The 22,172-nt window shown below is 38.7% G+C and overlaps 1 protein-coding gene across 1 annotated transcript in view; it reads right to left on the bottom strand.

Annotated features, from left to right (window-relative positions):
• Positions 1 to 11,443: 11,443 nt before the first annotated feature.
• The window catches only part of LOC140944584 (codanin-1-like), a 40,099-nt gene continuing 29,370 nt past the window's right edge, over positions 11,444 to 22,172 (bottom strand). The window contains exons 27-35 of the mRNA XM_073393706.1: positions 20,750 to 20,967; positions 18,972 to 19,020; positions 18,757 to 18,815; positions 18,583 to 18,649; positions 18,039 to 18,140; positions 16,231 to 16,310; positions 15,595 to 15,708; positions 13,034 to 13,106; positions 11,444 to 12,061 (exon numbers count right to left, since the gene is read on the bottom strand). Of these exons, the coding sequence (XP_073249807.1) occupies positions 11,880 to 12,061; positions 13,034 to 13,106; positions 15,595 to 15,708; positions 16,231 to 16,310; positions 18,039 to 18,140; positions 18,583 to 18,649; positions 18,757 to 18,815; positions 18,972 to 19,020; positions 20,750 to 20,967 (944 nt within the window). The 3' untranslated portion in view covers positions 11,444 to 11,879. The remainder of the gene's footprint in view (positions 12,062 to 13,033; positions 13,107 to 15,594; positions 15,709 to 16,230; positions 16,311 to 18,038; positions 18,141 to 18,582; positions 18,650 to 18,756; positions 18,816 to 18,971; positions 19,021 to 20,749; positions 20,968 to 22,172) is intronic.

Raw genomic sequence — 22,172 nt, 5'->3', positions numbered from 1 at the left:
TCCTGAGTTGTCATCTGTCTGGGGTCGTACTTTCAAGGAAGCGCTGATCAAGAATCACTCATGACGGAATGAAAACTCCTCGTAGCTCCCAGCGAAAAAAGGAATGACAACAGTGGTAAGCGGTCGTTCTGTGAAATGTAACGCAATCTTTGCCGTTACGATCTTTCGGCGATTGGATTTAAAACGTTGTTGTTTGGCGTGTTCTCCCGTGTGGATACTTGACATTTCCAATATAGGGAAACAGCATGCTAAGATACGAACAACAGACATCCACAACATTGTTTTGAACGCTAAAATCTGATTTCATGGACGTAAAACGTTTTGAGTTTTAAGACGTTTTAATATTAGTGCTTTGCCCTCCCTTTGACAACTTCACGTGACTGGTGCACTTGGCAGGAGTTGACAGCTTAAATCTGCCTTTCTTGATAGCAAACGGCATTAATTTATATCAGATCGCAATATGAACACGTCTTGGTTTCTGAGAGCTGATAACATGAAACCACTGTTGCTCAAACTGATTTCTTATTGTATTTTTCCGAGGTTTTAGTATCGGCCCGCCGAGTCTGGAAAGCTCAAATTTCAGGAAAGTACTACTTCTATTTTTTGCCCTGAAAAATTATCTTTGCAGTTGTCCATAGTTTTGAAAACAGATTTTGAAAGAAGAGATATCGCTCTTCAACCTGGTATAAGACTCGTTGCTGAAATCGAGGTACCAGTCGACGATCTGGGGCCTTGAAATTTGCCATTTTTTCATTGAACGAAAACGTTCAAAATATTGAAAATAATGAAAAATCTCCAAAATATTACACTTTCGTTCAAACTGAGTAAATCGCCACTTAAAATGTGTGCAATTATGTACTCTTCTGAATAAGTTATTTGTTGTCCGCATTACAACGGATTTGAATTTTAAAACGATTTTTTCGTGTCACATAGTCTGGGGCCTGGAAAACTCGGTCCGAGAGCCGCGAAACCAATACCCCCCCACCCCCCCCGTACGTGGAAAATAATTATCGGATCGAAGTAAAAATTACATTTATGTTAATAACTTACCTAGTCCTACTTTGTGAATTTTTTTGAGAATTTTCGATTTTTCACTTTTGTAGACCTCTGGTCGATATTTACTGACATCCGCTCTTAAACACCATGAAGTCTTTTCTTGCCTTCAAAGTCATCAGCACTTGGATATTCGTGTATTTTCAAAAAGGCTTTACTATGAAACTTTGGCAAAACACCCAGTTCACGACAGCGATTTTGTTCGGCTTTATATTCACCGCCTAGCGCGGTGGATATAACGTCATAGTCCGAGATAGCTAACCAATCAGATTGCTTGAATTACCAAGATCACTGAGTGTGTATATACTAAAGAAAAATTATGAGCGAAATCCATTTTGTGGGCAAAACTCGATATGAGGATCTTACAGAGACTGGCTCTTAAATTAGATCTACAATTCACGCAGTCTATATTTATAATCAATTTTAAGCTATGAAATCGAAAGACTTGTTGTCTTAACGACATTGTCAAATTTAAAATGATAAAAAGAAACAAAAAAATGTCGGAAATTGTGTCAAGAGGACACCAAAACGTTGTGAGATTTTGTCGCAGATATTTACTTGCTTATGTAAAACCAAACCTTTTACTAAACTTTTTAAAGCACTCTTTTTATGTGAAGTAAGACTCAAACGTCACGTGCAAAGCGTTTCTGGGGGGGAGGGGGGGTGCGTCTCGTTTTTTAACTTACGGAGTTTGTGTATCCGGATTATATTAAATGACCACAATTATATTTATGGGTTTATTAAGTTAACTTACCGTTTCATCATGTCACCAAACACTAAAAAAAGCACTATTTTTCATATATTTCATCATTACACAGAGTCACAGTTATTTCGAGCTTATGACAACATTGGTAAGAACTAGGGCATGCGACCGGTCGCGCAGTGCAATTACGTGCATAGCTGATATTAAATTAGATCGGCAATTCAGGCAATCTATACTTTTAATCAATTTTCAGCTATGAAATCGAAAGACTTGTCGTTATAACGACATTGTCAAATTAAGAAGATTTTAAAAAAGGGTGTCAGAAATTTCATCAAGACGACACAGTAATGTCGTGAGATTTTGTCGCAGATATTTACTTGCTTTTATAAAATAACTAAAATAGTACGCGCGATCTGATTGGCCGAGAGGAGTGTTTGCATGAGATTATGTACGTAAACATGGTTGTGGCGTCAAGATGTTTTGCTTTTCGCGCGCTAATCACGCAAGCACGAATTTGAAAAAGTTTTCGAGTTCAAAACTCGACAAGTTTACTTTATTTACCCATTCCTTCGTCGGCAGATAACTTGGAAAATCGTTACAAAGAAGGTGTGTCAACTTTTCTTCGCTTAAGCTGACATTTTAAGCGAGAAAAATCCGTATTTTGGAAAGCATCTTTTTGCAAAACAAGAACTGATTACGCGTGCAAGACATCGTGGACAAGACTTTGCGACAGGTAAGAATTTCTTTTTTAATCAGTGCCATACAAAGAGTTTTGCGTTTTTTCTCGGGAAAGTTATTTTATGAAAGCAATAGAAAAATTTTTTTCCTGTGTTTGCTTAGTCTGATATAAACACGAGAGGAGTTAAGAGAATTCTCGACAGTTATGTAAACGCTCGACCGAATTCTACAAACCCCTCTCGTGTTTATATCAGGCTGTGCAAACAGGGAAAACGTTTTCTATTGCTGAAATATTCACCGCGCTAGGCGGGGAATATAAAGCCGAACAAAATCGCTGTCGTGAACTGGGTGTTTTGCCAAAGTTTAATAGTAAAGCCTTTTTGAAAATACACGAATATCCAAGTGCTGATGACTTTGAAGGCAAGAAAAGACTTCATGGTGTTTAAACAGCATGATTTATTGTGAAGTGGTTCAATGTAGCCGACTTTTTGTACGCTCGAAGCTACAATGAGGGACAAAAGTGTTGACACAGTTCCGTAAAATGGCCCCTTTTTGCATAGTGGATATACTTATCCCCTTCCCCCGTCTACCCCAACCCCTTGCCCCCAAAATCAATGTTGAATTTTGGAACCTCAAGTCTTTTTTTTACTTCAGACAACATTGATTCGGGGGGTGAGGGGATTTACGGCGTTTAAAAAAAATGAAATAATAAATGAATGAAATGTTTGTTAAAAGCGCCCGTTTTAAACAACTGTGTCAACTACTTTTGTCCCTGATTGTCTGAAATATGTATCTGTGTTTTCCGGCTAGATTTTTGACGCTGCTGAATTTTTGTGCGATGACGTTACTCTATGGGCCAAATTGTTTGTTTTTAAATATCAGTTTATAGAGTTTCGTCCTGATTTGTAGTATGCGTAGAGTAAAATGTACGAAGCGTATGTCATTACTTAATCTTGTACCCCGGCGCGCGTTCCTGATACCCTGTTGGGTCGAGACGAAATGATTTGTGTTGTGATCAATGCCGTTGCTGCGGATGTAATGTTTTCACAAGTATTATCAATAGTGGAAAAAGGATGGAAACATTAAGGTACAATGACAATTGTTCTGGTAAATGGTTAACTTAAGCGAATGAAGTACTGCAGAGTAACAGAGGGGACATGCAATATTTTTGACATTGACCTTTGCCATTAGTGAAAAGACGTGAACAATATACAGGTTATGAACCTCATAAATGATGGGCTAGCCGTTTGTGCTGTGCCCTACATATAGATGTGTTTTTTAATTTTTTTGAGACCTTTTCTAACCTAACTGATCCAAACCTTTAGCGTAGGTAGGCGTCGAGGTTAGGAATGTACTTTGGTAATGATTTTACAGGACCGCCTGCCATTTATTCAGTGGCATGATTGTTTATTGATGTTGGACGGACAACTATTTCATTTCCCAGCTCGTAAATCACATAATGCCAAATAAATTGTTTTGAAAATAGACAGACCAGTTTGTATCATCGCCAAAACAGCAATGACTTTGGCCCAGAAGTTCACCTGATGACAAGCAAAGCGGGATAACACGTGATCGATGACGGCCGTGCGCTGGAAAATTTTTCTTTTTTATGCGCTAATTCCTCACAAAAGGCAAAAGAAGATTCCGCTATGTAGAAAGTGCTTGGCAATACGTATTCTTGGCGAGAAAAATTCCAGCCATGTGGTGCAAATACGGAGTTTCAACGGTTAACCACGAGAATACATATCGACATTAAGAGGTCATAACAGACTAATATTACTTTCCGTTTGCCGAAACGTGGTTAACCGTTGTAACACGAAGGAAGCAGTGTTTTCTTCAGTTTGAGCTGTCGTTTTCTTTGAGAGTCAAATACCAGTTCACGTTTTAAAGCTCTCTTTTCATTTTCTCTGCCGACAATACACAAAAACACAGGGTTTCGCTTGAGAAATGCAGTCGAAATACACAGACATATGCGCTTATGTCACGCTATTTGCGTTGCGTTATCATGTCACACAGGGTGTCACGAGGTGAGATTGAAAGTAATTGTTTTCGTGTACACTTGCAACGTTTGCTACGCTGTCCTTAGTTTTTTTATTGAATTGGCCATGAAATTACCTTCACTTTTCCGTAGTTTCGATAATGAACGCAGTGACGGCCGCTTCTCACTAACGCTCCATATTTCCGTGGCCGGCCAGTGACTATCCCCACTACGTGTCAATCCTTACCCTATCCGTGATCGTTTGGGCCTTAACAATAGGATAAAGTGAAGAACGAGAAATATCCACTTTATTAAAAATATTTTCAGTACGCACCCCCTTGAAATTCATCAAAAGTTGTACATAGGCGCGAGATTCAGCGTCAGCTTTTAGCTTGTAAACCATATCGACGTTAATTCTGGATATCGCAGCCCTTTTATTACGTCATCGCGTAATTCGAATTGGCCCTATAATTCGGTCGCGAATAAGTCTATGTCACCCCCACCACCAATAACATAATTATGTCATTGATTCCTTTAATTTCAGTTAAAATCAGTGTTATACACGGCTCAACTTGTGTGCAGTAGCACAATTTTACATTCAGACAGTCTGAAATATGTATCTGTGTTTTCCGGCTAGATTTTTGACGCTGCTGAATTTTTGTGCGATGACGTTACTCTATGGGCCAAATTGTTTGTTTTTAAATATCAGTTTATAGAGTTTCGTCCTGATCTGTAGTATGCGTAGAGTAAAATGTACGAAGCGTATGTCATTACTTAATCTTGTACCCCGGCGCGCGTTCCTGATACCCTGTTGGGTCGAGACGAAATGATTTGTGTTGTGATCAATGCCGTTGCTGCGGATGTAATGTTTTCACAAGTATTATCAATAGTGGAAAAAGGATGGAAACATTAAGGTACAATGACAATTGTTCTGGTAAATGGTTAACTTAAGCGAATGAAGTACTGCAGAGTAACAGAGGGGACATGCAATATTTTTGACATTGACCTTTGCCATTAGTGAAAAGACGTGAACAATATACAGGTTATGAACCTCATAAATGATGGGCTAGCCGTTTGTGCTGTGCCCTACATATAGATGTGTTTTTTAATTTTTTTGAGACCTTTTCTAACCTAACTGATCCAAACCTTTAGCGTAGGTAGGCGTCGAGGTTAGGAATGTACTTTGGTAATGATTTTACAGGACCGCCTGCCATTTATTCAGTGGCATGATTGTTTATTGATGTTGGACGGACAACTATTTCATTTCCCAGCTCGTAAATCACATAATGCCAAATAAATTGTTTTGAAAATAGACAGACCAGTTTGTATCATCGCCAAAACAGCAATGACTTTGGCCCAGAAGTTCACCTGATGACAAGCAAAGCGGGATAACACGTGATCGATGACGGCCGTGCGCTGGAAAATTTTTCTTTTTTATGCGCTAATTCCTCACAAAAGGCAAAAGAAGATTCCGCTATGTAGAAAGTGCTTGGCAATACGTATTCTTGGCGAGAAAAATTCCAGCCATGTGGTGCAAATACGGAGTTTCAACGGTTAACCACGAGAATACATATCGACATTAAGAGGTCATAACAGACTAATATTACTTTCCGTTTGCCGAAACGTGGTTAACCGTTGTAACACGAAGGAAGCAGTGTTTTCTTCAGTTTGAGCTGTCGTTTTCTTTGAGAGTCAAATACCAGTTCACGTTTTAAAGCTCTCTTTTCATTTTCTCTGCCGACAATACACAAAAACACAGGGTTTCGCTTGAGAAATGCAGTCGAAATACACAGACATATGCGCTTATGTCACGCTATTTGCGTTGCGTTATCATGTCACACAGGGTGTCACGAGGTGAGATTGAAAGTAATTGTTTTCGTGTACACTTGCAACGTTTGCTACGCTGTCCTTAGTTTTTTTATTGAATTGGCCATGAAATTACCTTCACTTTTCCGTAGTTTCGATAATGAACGCAGTGACGGCCGCTTCTCACTAACGCTCCATATTTCCGTGGCCGGCCAGTGACTATCCCCACTACGTGTCAATCCTTACCCTATCCGTGATCGTTTGGGCCTTAACAATAGGATAAAGTGAAGAACGAGAAATATCCACTTTATTAAAAATATTTTCAGTACGCACCCCCTTGAAATTCATCAAAAGTTGTACATAGGCGCGAGATTCAGCGTCAGCTTTTAGCTTGTAAACCATATCGACGTTAATTCTGGATATCGCAGCCCTTTTATTACGTCATCGCGTAATTCGAATTGGCCCTATAATTCGGTCGCGAATAAGTCTATGTCACCCCCACCACCAATAACATAATTATGTCATTGATTCCTTTAATTTCAGTTAAAATCAGTGTTATACACGGCTCAACTTGTGTGCAGTAGCACAATTTTACATTCAGACAGTCTGAAATATGTATCTGTGTTTTCCGGCTAGATTTTTGACGCTGCTGAATTTTTGTGCGATGACGTTACTCTATGGGCCAAATTGTTTGTTTTTAAATATCAGTTTATAGAGTTTCGTCCTGATCTGTAGTATGCGTAGAGTAAAATGTACGAAGCGTATGTCATTACTTAATCTTGTACCCCGGCGCGCGTTCCTGATACCCTGTTGGGTCGAGACGAAATGATTTGTGTTGTGATCAATGCCGTTGCTGCGGATGTAATGTTTTCACAAGTATTATCAATAGTGGAAAAAGGATGGAAACATTAAGGTACAATGACAATTGTTCTGGTAAATGGTTAACTTAAGCGAATGAAGTACTGCAGAGTAACAGAGGGGACATGCAATATTTTTGACATTGACCTTTGCCATTAGTGAAAAGACGTGAACAATATACAGGTTATGAACCTCATAAATGATGGGCTAGCCGTTTGTGCTGTGCCCTACATATAGATGTGTTTTTTAATTTTTTTGAGACCTTTTCTAACCTAACTGATCCAAACCTTTAGCGTAGGTAGGCGTCGAGGTTAGGAATGTACTTTGGTAATGATTTTACAGGACCGCCTTCCATTTATTCAGTGGCATGATTGTTTATTGATGTTGGACGGACAACTATTTCATTTCCCAGCTCGTAAATCACATAATGCCAAATAAATTGTTTTGAAAATAGACAGACCAGTTTGTATCATCGCCAAAACAGCAATGACTTTGGCCCAGAAGTTCACCTGATGACAAGCAAAGCGGGATAACACGTGATCGATGACGGCCGTGCGCTGGAAAATTTTTCTTTTTTATGCGCTAATTCCTCACAAAAGGCAAAAGAAGATTCCGCTATGTAGAAAGTGCTTGGCAATACGTATTCTTGGCGAGAAAAATTCCAGCCATGTGGTGCAAATACGGAGTTTCAACGGTTAACCACGAGAATACATATCGACATTAAGAGGTCATAACAGACTAATATTACTTTCCGTTTGCCGAAACGTGGTTAACCGTTGTAACACGAAGGAAGCAGTGTTTTCCTCAGTTTGAGCTGTCGTTTTCTTTGAGAGTCAAATACCAGTTCACGTTTTAAAGCTCTCTTTTCATTTTCTCTGCCGACAATACACAAAAACACAGGGTTTCGCTTGAGAAATGCAGTCGAAATACACAGACATATGCGCTTATGTCACGCTATTTGCGTTGCGTTATCATGTCACACAGGGTGTCACGAGGTGAGATTGAAAGTAATTGTTTTCGTGTACACTTGCAACGTTTGCTACGCTGTCCTTAGTTTTTTTATTGAATTGGCCATGAAATTACCTTCACTTTTCCGTAGTTTCGATAATGAACGCAGTGACGGCCGCTTCTCACTAACGCTCCATATTTCCGTGGCCGGCCAGTGACTATCCCCACTACGTGTCAATCCTTACCCTATCCGTGATCGTTTGGGCCTTAACAATAGGATAAAGTGAAGAACGAGAAATATCCACTTTATTAAAAATATTTTCAGTACGCACCCCCTTGAAATTCATCAAAAGTTGTACATAGGCGCGAGATTCAGCGTCAGCTTTTAGCTTGTAAACCATATCGACGTTAATTCTGGATATCGCAGCCCTTTTATTACGTCATCGCGTAATTCGAATTGGCCCTATAATTCGGTCGCGAATAAGTCTATGTCACCCCCACCACCAATAACATAATTATGTCATTGATTCCTTTAATTTCAGTTAAAATCAGTGTTATACACGGCTCAACTTGTGTGCAGTAGCACAATTTTACATTCAGACAGTCTGAAATATGTATCTGTGTTTTCCGGCTAGATTTTTGACGCTGCTGAATTTTTGTGCGATGACGTTACTCTATGGGCCAAATTGTTTGTTTTTAAATATCAGTTTATAGAGTTTCGTCCTGATCTGTAGTATGCGTAGAGTAAAATGTACGAAGCGTATGTCATTACTTAATCTTGTACCCCGGCGCGCGTTCCTGATACCCTGTTGGGTCGAGACGAAATGATTTGTGTTGTGATCAATGCCGTTGCTGCGGATGTAATGTTTTCACAAGTATTATCAATAGTGGAAAAAGGATGGAAACATTAAGGTACAATGACAATTGTTCTGGTAAATGGTTAACTTAAGCGAATGAAGTACTGCAGAGTAACAGAGGGGACATGCAATATTTTTGACATTGACCTTTGCCATTAGTGAAAAGACGTGAACAATATACAGGTTATGAACCTCATAAATGATGGGCTAGCCGTTTGTGCTGTGCCCTACATATAGATGTGTTTTTTAATTTTTTTGAGACCTTTTCTAACCTAACTGATCCAAACCTTTAGCGTAGGTAGGCGTCGAGGTTAGGAATGTACTTTGGTAATGATTTTACAGGACCGCCTTCCATTTATTCAGTGGCATGATTGTTTATTGATGTTGGACGGACAACTATTTCATTTCCCAGCTCGTAAATCACATAATGCCAAATAAATTGTTTTGAAAATAGACAGACCAGTTTGTATCATCGCCAAAACAGCAATGACTTTGGCCCAGAAGTTCACCTGATGACAAGCAAAGCGGGATAACACGTGATCGATGACGGCCGTGCGCTGGAAAATTTTTCTTTTTTATGCGCTAATTCCTCACAAAAGGCAAAAGAAGATTCCGCTATGTAGAAAGTGCTTGGCAATACGTATTCTTGGCGAGAAAAATTCCAGCCATGTGGTGCAAATACGGAGTTTCAACGGTTAACCACGAGAATACATATCGACATTAAGAGGTCATAACAGACTAATATTACTTTCCGTTTGCCGAAACGTGGTTAACCGTTGTAACACGAAGGAAGCAGTGTTTTCCTCAGTTTGAGCTGTCGTTTTCTTTGAGAGTCAAATACCAGTTCACGTTTTAAAGCTCTCTTTTCATTTTCTCTGCCGACAATACACAAAAACACAGGGTTTCGCTTGAGAAATGCAGTCGAAATACACAGACATATGCGCTTATGTCACGCTATTTGCGTTGCGTTATCATGTCACACAGGGTGTCACGAGGTGAGATTGAAAGTAATTGTTTTCGTGTACACTTGCAACGTTTGCTACGCTGTCCTTAGTTTTTTTATTGAATTGGCCATGAAATTACCTTCACTTTTCCGTAGTTTCGATAATGAACGCAGTGACGGCCGCTTCTCACTAACGCTCCATATTTCCGTGGCCGGCCAGTGACTATCCCCACTACGTGTCAATCCTTACCCTATCCGTGATCGTTTGGGCCTTAACAATAGGATAAAGTGAAGAACGAGAAATATCCACTTTATTAAAAATATTTTCAGTACGCACCCCCTTGAAATTCATCAAAAGTTGTACATAGGCGCGAGATCCAGCGTCAGCTTTTAGCTTGTAAACCATATCGACGTTAATTCTGGATATCGCAGCCCTTTTATTACGTCATCGCGTAATTCGAATTGGCCCTATAATTCGGTCGCGAATAAGTCTATGTCACCCCCACCACCAATAACATAATTATGTCATTGATTCCTTTAATTTCAGTTAAAATCAGTGTTATACACGGCTCAACTTGTGTGCAGTAGCACAATTTTACATTCAGACTGTATGTTTACCACTTCAGAGGAAAACGAGGTTACTTTGTCACTGTTTTGTGATTTCGGGATTTTCTCGCAAGACCAATTTTGCCTATAAATAAAAGTTAATTATGGAGAAAAGAGGAAGGCAAATATTTTCGAAAACTGTACGTGCCAGCAAGTTAACAAGGCAAAGAACAATGGAGATAAACAACGCTCACCTTGATCCGTAGCCGGATCGTAGCCGCTGTTGACAGCATTTGCAAGAAGCGACAAAGAAAACTTTCTCATTCACGGTGAGTTGACAGAAACAAATAAAGCTTTACTTTTCTTCTCAGAATTGGGTAGTAATTTAAATTTTCGGCGTTTTCTTTTAAACCGTTGATGCTAAAGCTTGCAAAACTCGATACAAAAAGATTAAAACTATCATTTGCCATGTCTGAAGATACTGTAAAGACCTAACTTTTGCGCATCCACTGCTTACGGCTTCGTGTTCACGCATGAATTCACCAGTCAATCAAACTAATCGTTTTTTAATGGTTTCCTTTCTGATTCTGTTGAGATCACTTCGTGTGAATATGCTAAAACAATTATTCACCTCAGGCTCAGTTAATATTGTTGAATAATCCCCTCGACGAACAATATTAACTTCGCCTTCGGCGAATAATTGTTAAATAATAACTACAATTATATTCAAAGGTTTACTAAGGTAAATCAACCTTTTCATCATGTCTCCAGACACTAAAAACTTAGTATTCAAGCCTGTTTATATATATGTTGTAGTTAATTTTTTATCCCAGGTTATTTCTATGTTTCCTTTGTTTTTTGGTATGGTAATGTATGCTAATGAAGTTGAAACAAAGAAAAACATAAAAATTACCTGAGATAAAAAATTAACTACAACATATATATATATAATTAACAACTTGAACCACTAATAGGTCAAGTATACTTTCCGCGTTTCTCTGAGCGGATGCTTATATATACCGGACAACAGAGTATTTAGTACAAGCATCGTTTTCTCTTGTAAATCTCTGAATATTACAGTAGCCTTGGCGATATTTTTTAACAGCGGAATAAGGCAGAAAACTGTATAGTATCTCTTGATGAGAATTCTTTAAAATCTTTTTGACGTTTTTAAATAAATTTTAACACGTTTATACTGATATAATTTTGATTTTAATGTTTTTTTGTTCGTTAATTCATGTAGAATACTCTGACAGCCGATCAGCATTCATCCCCATAAGTCATGACCGAGGGAGCAAACCATACAGTTAAGTGAATTACACTATAATTTTGTATATGTATCTTATTGATGGTGAGGACAATGACGTGACTCTAGAGGGCAGGGAGAGAGGGTGAGGCGGGGGCTTAGGCAAATAAACCTCCCAGGAGGATAGAAAGATTATTAGATAGATTATCCAGGGGTGTCCGTTTTTGTAGAGACAATTTCAAGTAAAGCGAGATGCTTATGCTTCATTGGGTATTTTTATAAGCAGAATCAGTAGATATTACCATGTGCCCAGCACTGTTATTGATGTAATCTGTTAATTCGATAAGTAGCGAAATGTTGTGAGGAAATCTCTGTTTCAGTACAGAAATGAGAACAGCGAAATCAGCTGGATGCGTAGCTTTGCTGAGTCCATTATCACTGGAATCTAGAAAAAAAATATCAAAAATCAGTTAAATTGACAAATTAGTTCAGCATTCTTTCTTGCATTATTTACAGTGCAGTATGCAATTCTACCTTTTGCGTCTGCGACTGATAGACTGATCTCCCATGATGGGACCGTTTCAGTAAAACCTCTTTAGCAGAAAGTTTACATGGTGCTAATTATTTAGCATGTAGTTCTAAAGTTTGAGTCCTATGTTTTAACCGCACTTCTTTTAAAAAGTAAGAAGTATTTTTCACATAATGGGCCTTTTGAAAAAATACAATAATACTCTTTGTTGTCCCCTTAAAATTTTGCACAAGCATTGTGCTCAATTTCTCTTGGGACGAAATTGAAAACAATACTTCTGCAAACGTTTGCAACAAAAAGTGACAACAAAAAGTATTATGGTATTTTTTAAAAAGGCCTATTCCAACTTTTAAGTCTTTGTATAAAAACCCATGGAGTGACCATTCAAATGAAACCTCTTCAGCAGTTCTTTCGCACACTACCTTTTGATTTCTTGTATTTTACAAAACGAAATTTAGTATCTTTCTCACGTTTGGCCAATGGATGGAATGCACGGTTAGTCACAATTACTGCGAAAATAACAAATTCAAGGAAAATTTCCATTTTGTAAAAACACAAAACAGCAAGAAATGAGGTGACCTTAGCTTACTGTTTATATCTTCATTATACATAATAGCACTAAGCATGTAAAGACTATTTTTCCAGGATGTTATCGCCGCGACTGCTAAAAGAATGTCGACTTCTCTTACCAAAACAAAACACGAGAAGTATAAAGACTACTGCAAAGCTGATTTTTAAACGTGTATTCCTTTTTTAAAACAATATTTCGGCTGGCCATACCAGCCTTCTTCAGGTCTGAAGCTGATTAGATCTCTTTTCTAGAGATCCAACGTTGGCAACCAGCAGGATCTTCGTCCACGGTTTTTGCAGTTAATTTTTTTATCTTACCCAGTTTGTTTTTCATTTCTTGATATGTAGACACCAGCGAACAACACGCTTTGCCGACTTCGACAGCATTTTCCTGAAAGAAAGAAGGTGGACATATTGGGTCCATTACTTAAAACGGAGTTTCGCTTGTGTTTAACAAAACCGCGTTGTAAGCCATTTCACTTTGCCCAACGCTTTTATCTAAACACGATTTTTCACGAACAATTTGAAACAAATTCTATAGTATAGTGTAGTCTAGAAAAGCACTTAGTTTCTTAAATTAACCCCTTAAGAAGAAGATCTGGAGGTCCAATGATTTCTTAAACCGCGGCCTTATTTAGACTTCCTTTAAATAACCGACCTATTGAGTTTCAATTCGTGGCATGAAAATGTTAAGCTCCTTCATATTTTAGCCTAATGAACCACTATTATACATACGATTTCTTTCCGCCTTCTTTTTCTCAACCCAGTCCCAGACCAACTCCACCTTGTTCGCCCCCAGTCTCAATCCCACCACCTGCAACTTTAATGGGGAGGGGGAACTACCATTTATGAAAAAGCTGAGGTATCATGCGCTATGAACAATCGTTTACTTTGCCAGAATAAGCAAACGTTCTGTTGCAAATCTTTTGTACCTTGATCTTTGGATCACTTAAACGCTGTGTACATCGGAATAACTTATTCAAGCAGATTTCTAGATATGGCAATGCAATGAATGCCAGAACAAGTGAATTCTAGATTTTATGATATTTATGCTTTCTTCCGGAATACGGTCAATCGAACAAACCCTTACTTTACTGGGAGTAGTGTCAAAGTAAACATAGACAACGAGCATTCAAGTCAAGGTTTGACAGGACACGAGAAAGCAAAAAAAAGGTATTTACATAATTAAAATTTGAAATTTGAAAAGTCTGTCTTTGAAATTAAGGAAGCGTTCGATTGACCCCATTTCAGACTTGAATAAGCATCAATGGAATTAACTCTAGAACAACGCTTTTTTGGTATTCATCAAGAAAAAACATCCAGAAATCTGCTTTAAATAACAAAATGCCCGCGGCGATATAGGAGTCCAAAAGTCACGACAGAGCAGATTTGTAACAAACTTTCTTGACATTCTTATTCCTGAATACGATCAATCGAACGCACCCGTAGTTCCCAGACGAGTTCCTAAATGTTTCCATTTTCTTAACAGCGCGAATTTTTATAGCATTATCATGTATAGACCACAAAATTACAAACGATCTTGATGATACCGTCACTGACCTTTGAAACAGTGGCGAATCACAAAGAAAAAAAAATAGAGTTTTAAATTCTTAATTTGTCCGCATCTCTTGAGAATTTCTTTGGATTTATTTATTCATTCACTTTATTCAACTACGACTAGTTTCAGACAAACAAGTTCTTCTAAGCACATAACAATGATACAAAGACTTCCGGACTGGGGATGAAAGAGTTTACAAACTGGCAAAAGTTCCTGTTTTTGTATATCATTCAGTTAGTAAACTCGACTGACATGCAGCTTACATCTCAGTAGAGCTTTTAAACTAGCGAGAACTACCTGATTCAGTTAAGGATTATTTCAAAAGGCGAAGCGTTAAAGTTCGCAAAAGTTCTTGTAATTTTTGCTGCATATCATTAGTAAACTAGACGTGTCGCTTTCCTCTTATTAAGTTATATGCAGCATCAAAAAAATTGCAGAACATTTTGACAATTTTAATTTTGAGTGGACAAAAACCTTGTACCAGAATAATGTAGAGCATATTGCATTCCTTTTTACATTTTTTTAAGGGCTAAAAATGTAATTCGTCATCTGTAGTAACACCAAGAAAATTTCTTACGGGAGCCAGAGAAATGAATGTCAAATTTCACAAGAATTGAGAAAACACAGGTAAAATTCCGAAAATTTCATCTGCAAGATGTAATTTTGTGAAATTTGACATTCATTTTCTCGGGCACTCACAAGAAATTTTCTTTGGTGTTACTACAGATTACTAATTACATCTGTAGCCTTTGAAAAATGTAAAAAAGAATGCAATATTCTTTAAATTATTCCGGTACAAGGTTTTTGTCCAATGGAAATTAAAATTACTCAATTTCCTGGTGGATTCCGTCTTCATAGGCTTGACACAATTACTGGTGATCTAGTGGTTTACATTGCGGCTCACAAATTTGAATACTAACAAATAACGCAAATTTAACACAACGAGTAAGAACCCCAGCCGGCTAGAGGCAAACCAGGTGGCTATCCATATGATAAGGTATTGACATTCCAACTAAAGCTAACAACCCTGCCTCTCCTGCTGTCATGGCAGGATTTGAACTCGGGGAGACCGAGTAAATCGTGCGCCGTAAGGCACCCGATCGTCTTCTCCTTGAGAGAGCAGATCAGGCAGCATCAATAGTTCAAGGAAAAAAAAAGAAATGCTCTGACATGCGAAGATATCTCACACAGTCACTTCACAAAATTTTTTTTCCACAAATGTTGAGACCGAAAATCGTCTTTTTTGAACCAAGTTTAGATTATAACTATGTTTAGGATACATTTCAAATTCCGTTCACTGCAATTTTAAGCCGAGACTCACCTCATCGCGAACGCGTCCCAGAGCTCCAATGTACCACTGTTCAACTTCATAAACGGAAACCAGTCGATGTCTTATAAGAATGAGAAATAACATTTGAAATGATTCCCATACAACCTGAAAAGGACAATGACACAATTGTAACTATTAAAAATTCCAGTATCTACAAAGCTGGTGCAAAGCAGCTTAACCCTTTCACTGCCACACAGCACAGTTTACCCTTGTGAGGTGGTTCTAACTTTAACCTGGTGCACGAAATCCTACAGTGTGACCATTCAGATCAAACCTCTTTGGAAGTGCTTTCACATGGTATTAAGTCTATTTGTTCAGAGTCTTAAACAGTTTAGTGTCAAAAGAAACCCTAAAATAATAGTCATTATTCAGGAATCACTGTAGTCATGCAATGAAAAATCTCTGCGCTTGCGGACGGAAGAGATGAAAACGGATCGCAACTTCAACAATATAATCTGGACTTTGTTGTTCTTCAAGGATCTCTTGGACAAATCTTCAAACCAAGCTTCGCTAGGAATTACCATAAACATTTAGCAAGAATCATGTATGATCAAAGACGTTACCAAATTATTTATGCAAATTTTAAGCCGGCCATTCGTAACATAGCACCAAGTACCCCTATCTAACCTGTTTTTTCTCCATCGACATGACCAAGTTAACATGAGCCATGGAAAGCAGTCTGTCGAAAGGTACTGGTAAATGTTTATCTGTAACGCAAATGAACCACTAACATTACATAGCCGGACATAGATATAGACATAGACATACTTTACGAAGACACAGTTAAAACATCAGTATAAAACGATAATTAAAATCTACAATACTGTTTGACGTGTTGCCGTGTGGGTGCCTGTTGAGAAAAAAAAGTCGTGAATTCCCCTCTTTAAACCTTGTAAGGGTTAACGGCTTACGTAGTTCGGATGGCAGTCAACTTCAAAGGACAACCTCTGAATACCCAAAACCTGGTTTGGGTACATGTAAGATGTTCTCGGAGCGACGGATATTGTAGTAAAAGTCACGAACACTAACAGAGAACATATCTTGGATGAAGAGGGGCATTTGCTTGTTAAGCGTTTTGAACATGACAACTGCCTTTTGTTTTGTTCAGCTAATCGAAACCCTATCCCATCCAAGCATGCCCAAAAGAGGACCCGCACTAGCATCATACCTACAGTCTCAGTCAAAAATAGTTGGGACACTTCCACCCAACACTGTTTTTTTTTTTTTTTTACTTCCGGCCCTTCTGCTCGTCCTCACAATGTTGTTTATTGCAGTTAACTCACCAAATCTTGCGCACCAACATTGGGACGGCAAGAAGACAGCGTAGTGTCCCAACAATTTTTACTGAGACTGTGTTCAAACGGGAAGTTTAGGTATGGGACCCCTTGATGGCTCTAGTCGCGGGAAACTGCTAGATGCTTGTATACATATTCCCTAGTGATTTTTGCCGGCGAAAATTAAGGATTTCAAGAAGAGTAAACTAATACAATAAATGAATTAATTTCTTTTTCCTTCATTTAATACCATTCCAAGGTTTTAAGAAAGCTTTATACGAATGGGATATTAGTAATACCAACAGAGCACTTCCAAATGCGCGCGTCATTGTGCAAAAAATTATCTTCGGTACGTATTTTGTGTAGGCAGTCTAGCGATGGTGAAACAAATCAACTTTCACCATACTTTCCTCAGGTTTTTCTAACGTGTCTCTAGCATATATAGAGAGGATATTACACGGTGGCGAGAAGATATGAATTTTATGTTCGAGTAGCAAGAACAATATTCTTGCCACGAGAACATAAATCGCATATCTTCGAGCCAACGTGTAATGTTCTTTTTATTATATGGAGAAACCAATTCAACAAAAGCAAAAGGCGGGAATCGTGACGTCATTGAACGATACGACACTCACAAAGGTGACATACGGAAAATACGCCACTCGGGTCCCGGATGAAGTGGCGTATGGTCCCAGTAAAACACTCTCCTCCATATAATAAAGCGGAATAAGGAAAAAAGGAGAAAAGGCGTTCTACAGCTAATTGAAATTGCCTTTGTTCAGTACGCTTTGATACGTGACAAAAACGATATTCAGACCTGGATCATAGTGAAGCGGCTGCTCCCTTAAAGAAACTTGCGAACCTCTTAATTAAATTAACTATGGCGAATCGCGTTCACCTCGAGGATACCGTTGTATTGTGCCTTGCGATGAAATAAACAAGTTAAACACAGGTTGCTGTCTCCACACAAAGTAATAAAGGTCATTTCACATTGGTTACCCTGTGGTGGGATGGACGGGCGGGTGGATGTGCGTACGGTCACGTCACTATCAAAAATTCTCGGATGAATGGATAACCAAATTTTCTTGCCCATGGTGCTCCGCTATCAATCTATAAAACTACTCTGGCTTTATTTAAGTCTCATTACTCTTATTAAGTAACCTTTCAACAGCGTCCATAATTTCGCCAACTTGTCAATAATTTCATATCTGTCTTTGGTACAGTTCATGGTCGTCAGCTTGACCTCATGTGCTGTTCTACATACTAAACAAAAATACAATGGTAATCAAGTATCTGAATACACTGTTGACAGGACGCCATTAGGGCTGCCTGAAGGAGAATCAAGGGGTTATCCCTATAATTATTATGATCACTGCCTACAGATTACCCACCCAAGACCGCCAAGGACAGTTCACTAACGGTGAATTAGGCCAATAGATAGAGATGGATAAGTGGTGTTTCTCTTTTTGCCTTTTTTTACTTTTATAAGCGGTTGACTGTAAATAGATAAACTTGTCATATAATACAACATTTCTGTATAGTGTAGGGAGCCCAGTGAGCGCCTTTGGCGTCTTGTTTGCGCTTGTCTTTTAACATTTTAATGAAGCATCTGATATGTATATGAATAAAAACTTTAATTTTATAGTATTATTATTATTATTATTAGTTTATTTTATATTACATTTGCCTTGAACAAGACACTCACCCAAGATAAAAGCGAGTTCCACAGTTATTTGACCAATAAGCGCCATCTCCTTCATTTGTGGTCTCGCCTGTAGGGAGGTTATAGTCACAAATCATATCCACGGTCTACCAAAACTACTGGAAGACAAATAATTTTTTTTTACGATGCGCCAGTGCTACAAAGTAACCTTCAAACCTCATCCTTTACGATGCTTTCGACTGCACTGATTGCCTCAATCAATCCATGAGTTATTTCTGGAAAACAATTATTTATTACAAAGTATTCAAAGCGAGTAGAGAACTTTATATCTTTAACAATTGTTTTGGACACTCTTGCGTTTGATTTGTAAGGAGGAGATTAGTTCCTGGTCACTAGAAGGATCTAAAATGGGCTGAAAACGTTTCACATACCTTTTGACGACTGCGTTGAAAGAAGTGTGCTCTGTTCTGATAACACAACCTGAGAATTTAAATTGGACAAAAAAACTTCGAGCATTTGTTTTCATGATAAGGACTTTAACCCTTTAAGCCCCAATATTCACATACGAATTCTCCAAAGTGGTCTTTCCTTAAAGAATAAGTTGAGAGAATTTGATAAAAGATCAAGGTATTTTCTCTTTGGTGATCATTTTATTAATTGTCATAACCTTATCTCTTGACAGTGTATGGATATCGTTAGGAGAAAATTGATGTTGGTCACTATTGGGACCTAAAGGGTTCAGCAACCACGACGGCGACGGCAACGGGGGCCTCAAGGGGTTTAATAACCAAAACAACAACTCTGCACGTACATCAAGCCTTTTGTATACATTTATTCGCCGTCACTGCACGGCTAAGGGTATGTCAACAACGTGTACCGGATAGCGTTTGCGCCGCCAGGAAAATCATACCAGATAGGGCTTCTGTTCACACACAAGAACGGCTGTGGTAGTGACACTTCTGTGACGGAGCGAAGCTGTGCCGCTCGTCTCAAAAGTGGAGTGCCACATATCGGAGGGGTTTCTTGCCATATTTTGGTGCAGTGTGAACACCTAGTTGGCCCGTCACGGAAGAGCTTGAGCTAAGTAGGAGCGAGGGCTGGAACCCACCGAGACGGAAGTAAATATTCAGGAGTGAGGGCTGGAATTCAGTGTACCAAACCCTCTCGGCCAACAGCGCCGACACGTTGTTTGATGTTATGTTTGATGTGTGTCAACGACTTGTACCGCCACAAGCCCTTGCTTTTCGTACTACACCGGATAGCCTTTCACGGCGCCACGAAAAGCTATCCAGTATTAGTAAAATCCAACTAGTGGTCTATTATTAATGCTGCGTTCTGATCGGTTGAGCTACTACTAGGCTACATATATGTTATAGCCCACCGGTGGCGAAAAGCGCCGGTTTTTTGGCGGCAAAAAAAAGATTAAAGTCTAGCTTTAACAAGCTAAAATATTTTTATCCTCGATATTTTTGACAAACTAGTTGGATTTTACTAATTAACAATTATTCCCCTCGCCCTCATGGCCTCTGAGTCAATAGCCAATTCGGCCTTCTGTATTATGGGCTATTGATTCAGAGCCCATTCGGGCTCAAGGAATAATTGTTAATTACGTAGTGTAATGTGACGTCATATAGAGAACGTAAATACCCAACGACAAATTTTTCTATCTTTTTTAAAACTTTGCATCCTCGGAGACCCAGGGGCAGCTAGTGGGGACGATGGAATGTTCGTGGTGAAACTTTACTCGACCTTATGGTAAGCTTTACCAAGAACATTCTGTCGTCCCGACTAGTTGTCCCTGGGTCTCCGAGGATGAAAACTTCGATGTGCTAAGTAAAAATTCCACTCAACGGCAAAATTCGCCTATTTGACCAATTGAGCCAGTTGAAATAACCGCCTTAAGTTTTGAAAGAACGCTAATGCACTTCATATCTGACATTTTCCCTAATGTAACAGGAGTGATTTTAACCGAGCAAATGATATTGTAGTGAATTTCTCAGAGCAGTTAATTAAGTAAGTTCTAAAGCCTACAATAGCTTCTGCGTGTAATTTTACACCTGATTTTTTGAACCCTCGATTTTTGGTCTCCAATTTTACATTATTCTTGCCACATGCATGCCTGGATAAAAATTCAACCGAGGAACGTGTTTTTGAGGGATTCGACGAGTGACTTAATCGAAGGGAACTGTAATCAAATCGGTTTACTCACCTGCAATGCTTTGACTTTCATAAAGGGAATTTTATCTTCAGCGGAAGGCACACTTGGTGGAGAAGATTTAGCTTTTAATTCAGATTCCTTGTCAGGCGCTACTTCTGAGTTTTCCCTACTTCTAGCTTCAACAACGTTCTCCTGCTCTTTAGATTTGGAGTGCAGAATTGAATTTGCGATCTTGTTAAACTGAACAAACAGCTCTTCCTCCATAATATCTGTACATAGAAAAAAGGAAACAAAACAATGTGGAACAGACCAAACTAAAAGCTCTAACTAGGGTATAACATAGGCACGTTAAACGTGCATGAGTTATTTTGAATGCTTCAGTGTAACTTTAATGCTTCGGTGTAACCTTACCAAGAGTGATGAATCTACCTCTTTCATCCTAAAGGTAGATTGGGTTTTTGTGCGAAATTGCGTATTGCAGTACATAAATGAAAACGCGCAACGCTCAGCTGAGTCGATCCTCACGCTATATATTCACTTTCCTCTGTCTTTCCCTGTTACGTCTGGTGCAAGTTAAACAAGTCGTTAAAGTGAAATAAATTTCTACTCACCAACCGTTGATTAGAAGGAAAACTCTAAGGTTTCCTCGGAGTTTCTTAAGCCAAAACGTGACTCTTCGAATACTGAATAGTTACGAAATACCAGGATTTTTATCATTGTGGTAGATGATTGCATCATCATAATTCACGAGGTTTCACGTGCGATTCTACTCAGTGAAACAGTCTTTAACTCCGACAACTTATTTCTTCATGTTTTAAAAGCTATTGCTTCTCAAAAAACAAGAGCCGTTTTTAAGGCATTGGTTACAAAACGAAACAGGTCTTTATACGTCCAAGTTACTATTTATCATTGTGAAAAGCCAATCTGCATGAGATGTACAGTCACACAGCTGGCACGTGAAAGTGTTGGACTTTTCCCCCTTTCGTCGTTCGTACGTGAGGGAATTCGAGTTATCACACAGTAAACTAGCTGAGTAAACAATTATAAAAATAACTGACTTGCACGTGAAGATGTTGGTCTTTCGCCCTTTTACAATTCGTACGTTAAAAAAAGGCAATTCTTTACAACAAAATTTTCTCAAACGATTTTAAGAAATCACCTCGGCTTCATTATAACATCTGCAATTAAATTATGTTTCATGCAACGTCAAGGTTGATAACCTAACATTTATTAACATTTGTGAAACAGTCTTTAACTCCAACAACTTATTTCGTCATGTTTTAAAAGCTATTGCTTCTTAAAAGACAAGAGCCTTTTTTAAGGCACTGGTTACTAAATGAAACAGGTCTTCATACGTCCAAGTTACTATTATTATTGTGAAAAGCCAATCTGCATGCGATGTACAGTCACACAGCTGGCACGTGAAAGTGTTGGACTTTGCCCCCTTTCGTGGTTCGTACGTGAGGGAATTCGA

This window comes from Porites lutea, chromosome 7 (assembly GCF_958299795.1).
Source record: "Porites lutea chromosome 7, jaPorLute2.1, whole genome shotgun sequence".
Taxonomy (NCBI): domain Eukaryota; kingdom Metazoa; phylum Cnidaria; class Anthozoa; order Scleractinia; family Poritidae; genus Porites; species Porites lutea.
This window is presented reverse-complemented; position numbering and strand designations above follow the sequence as displayed.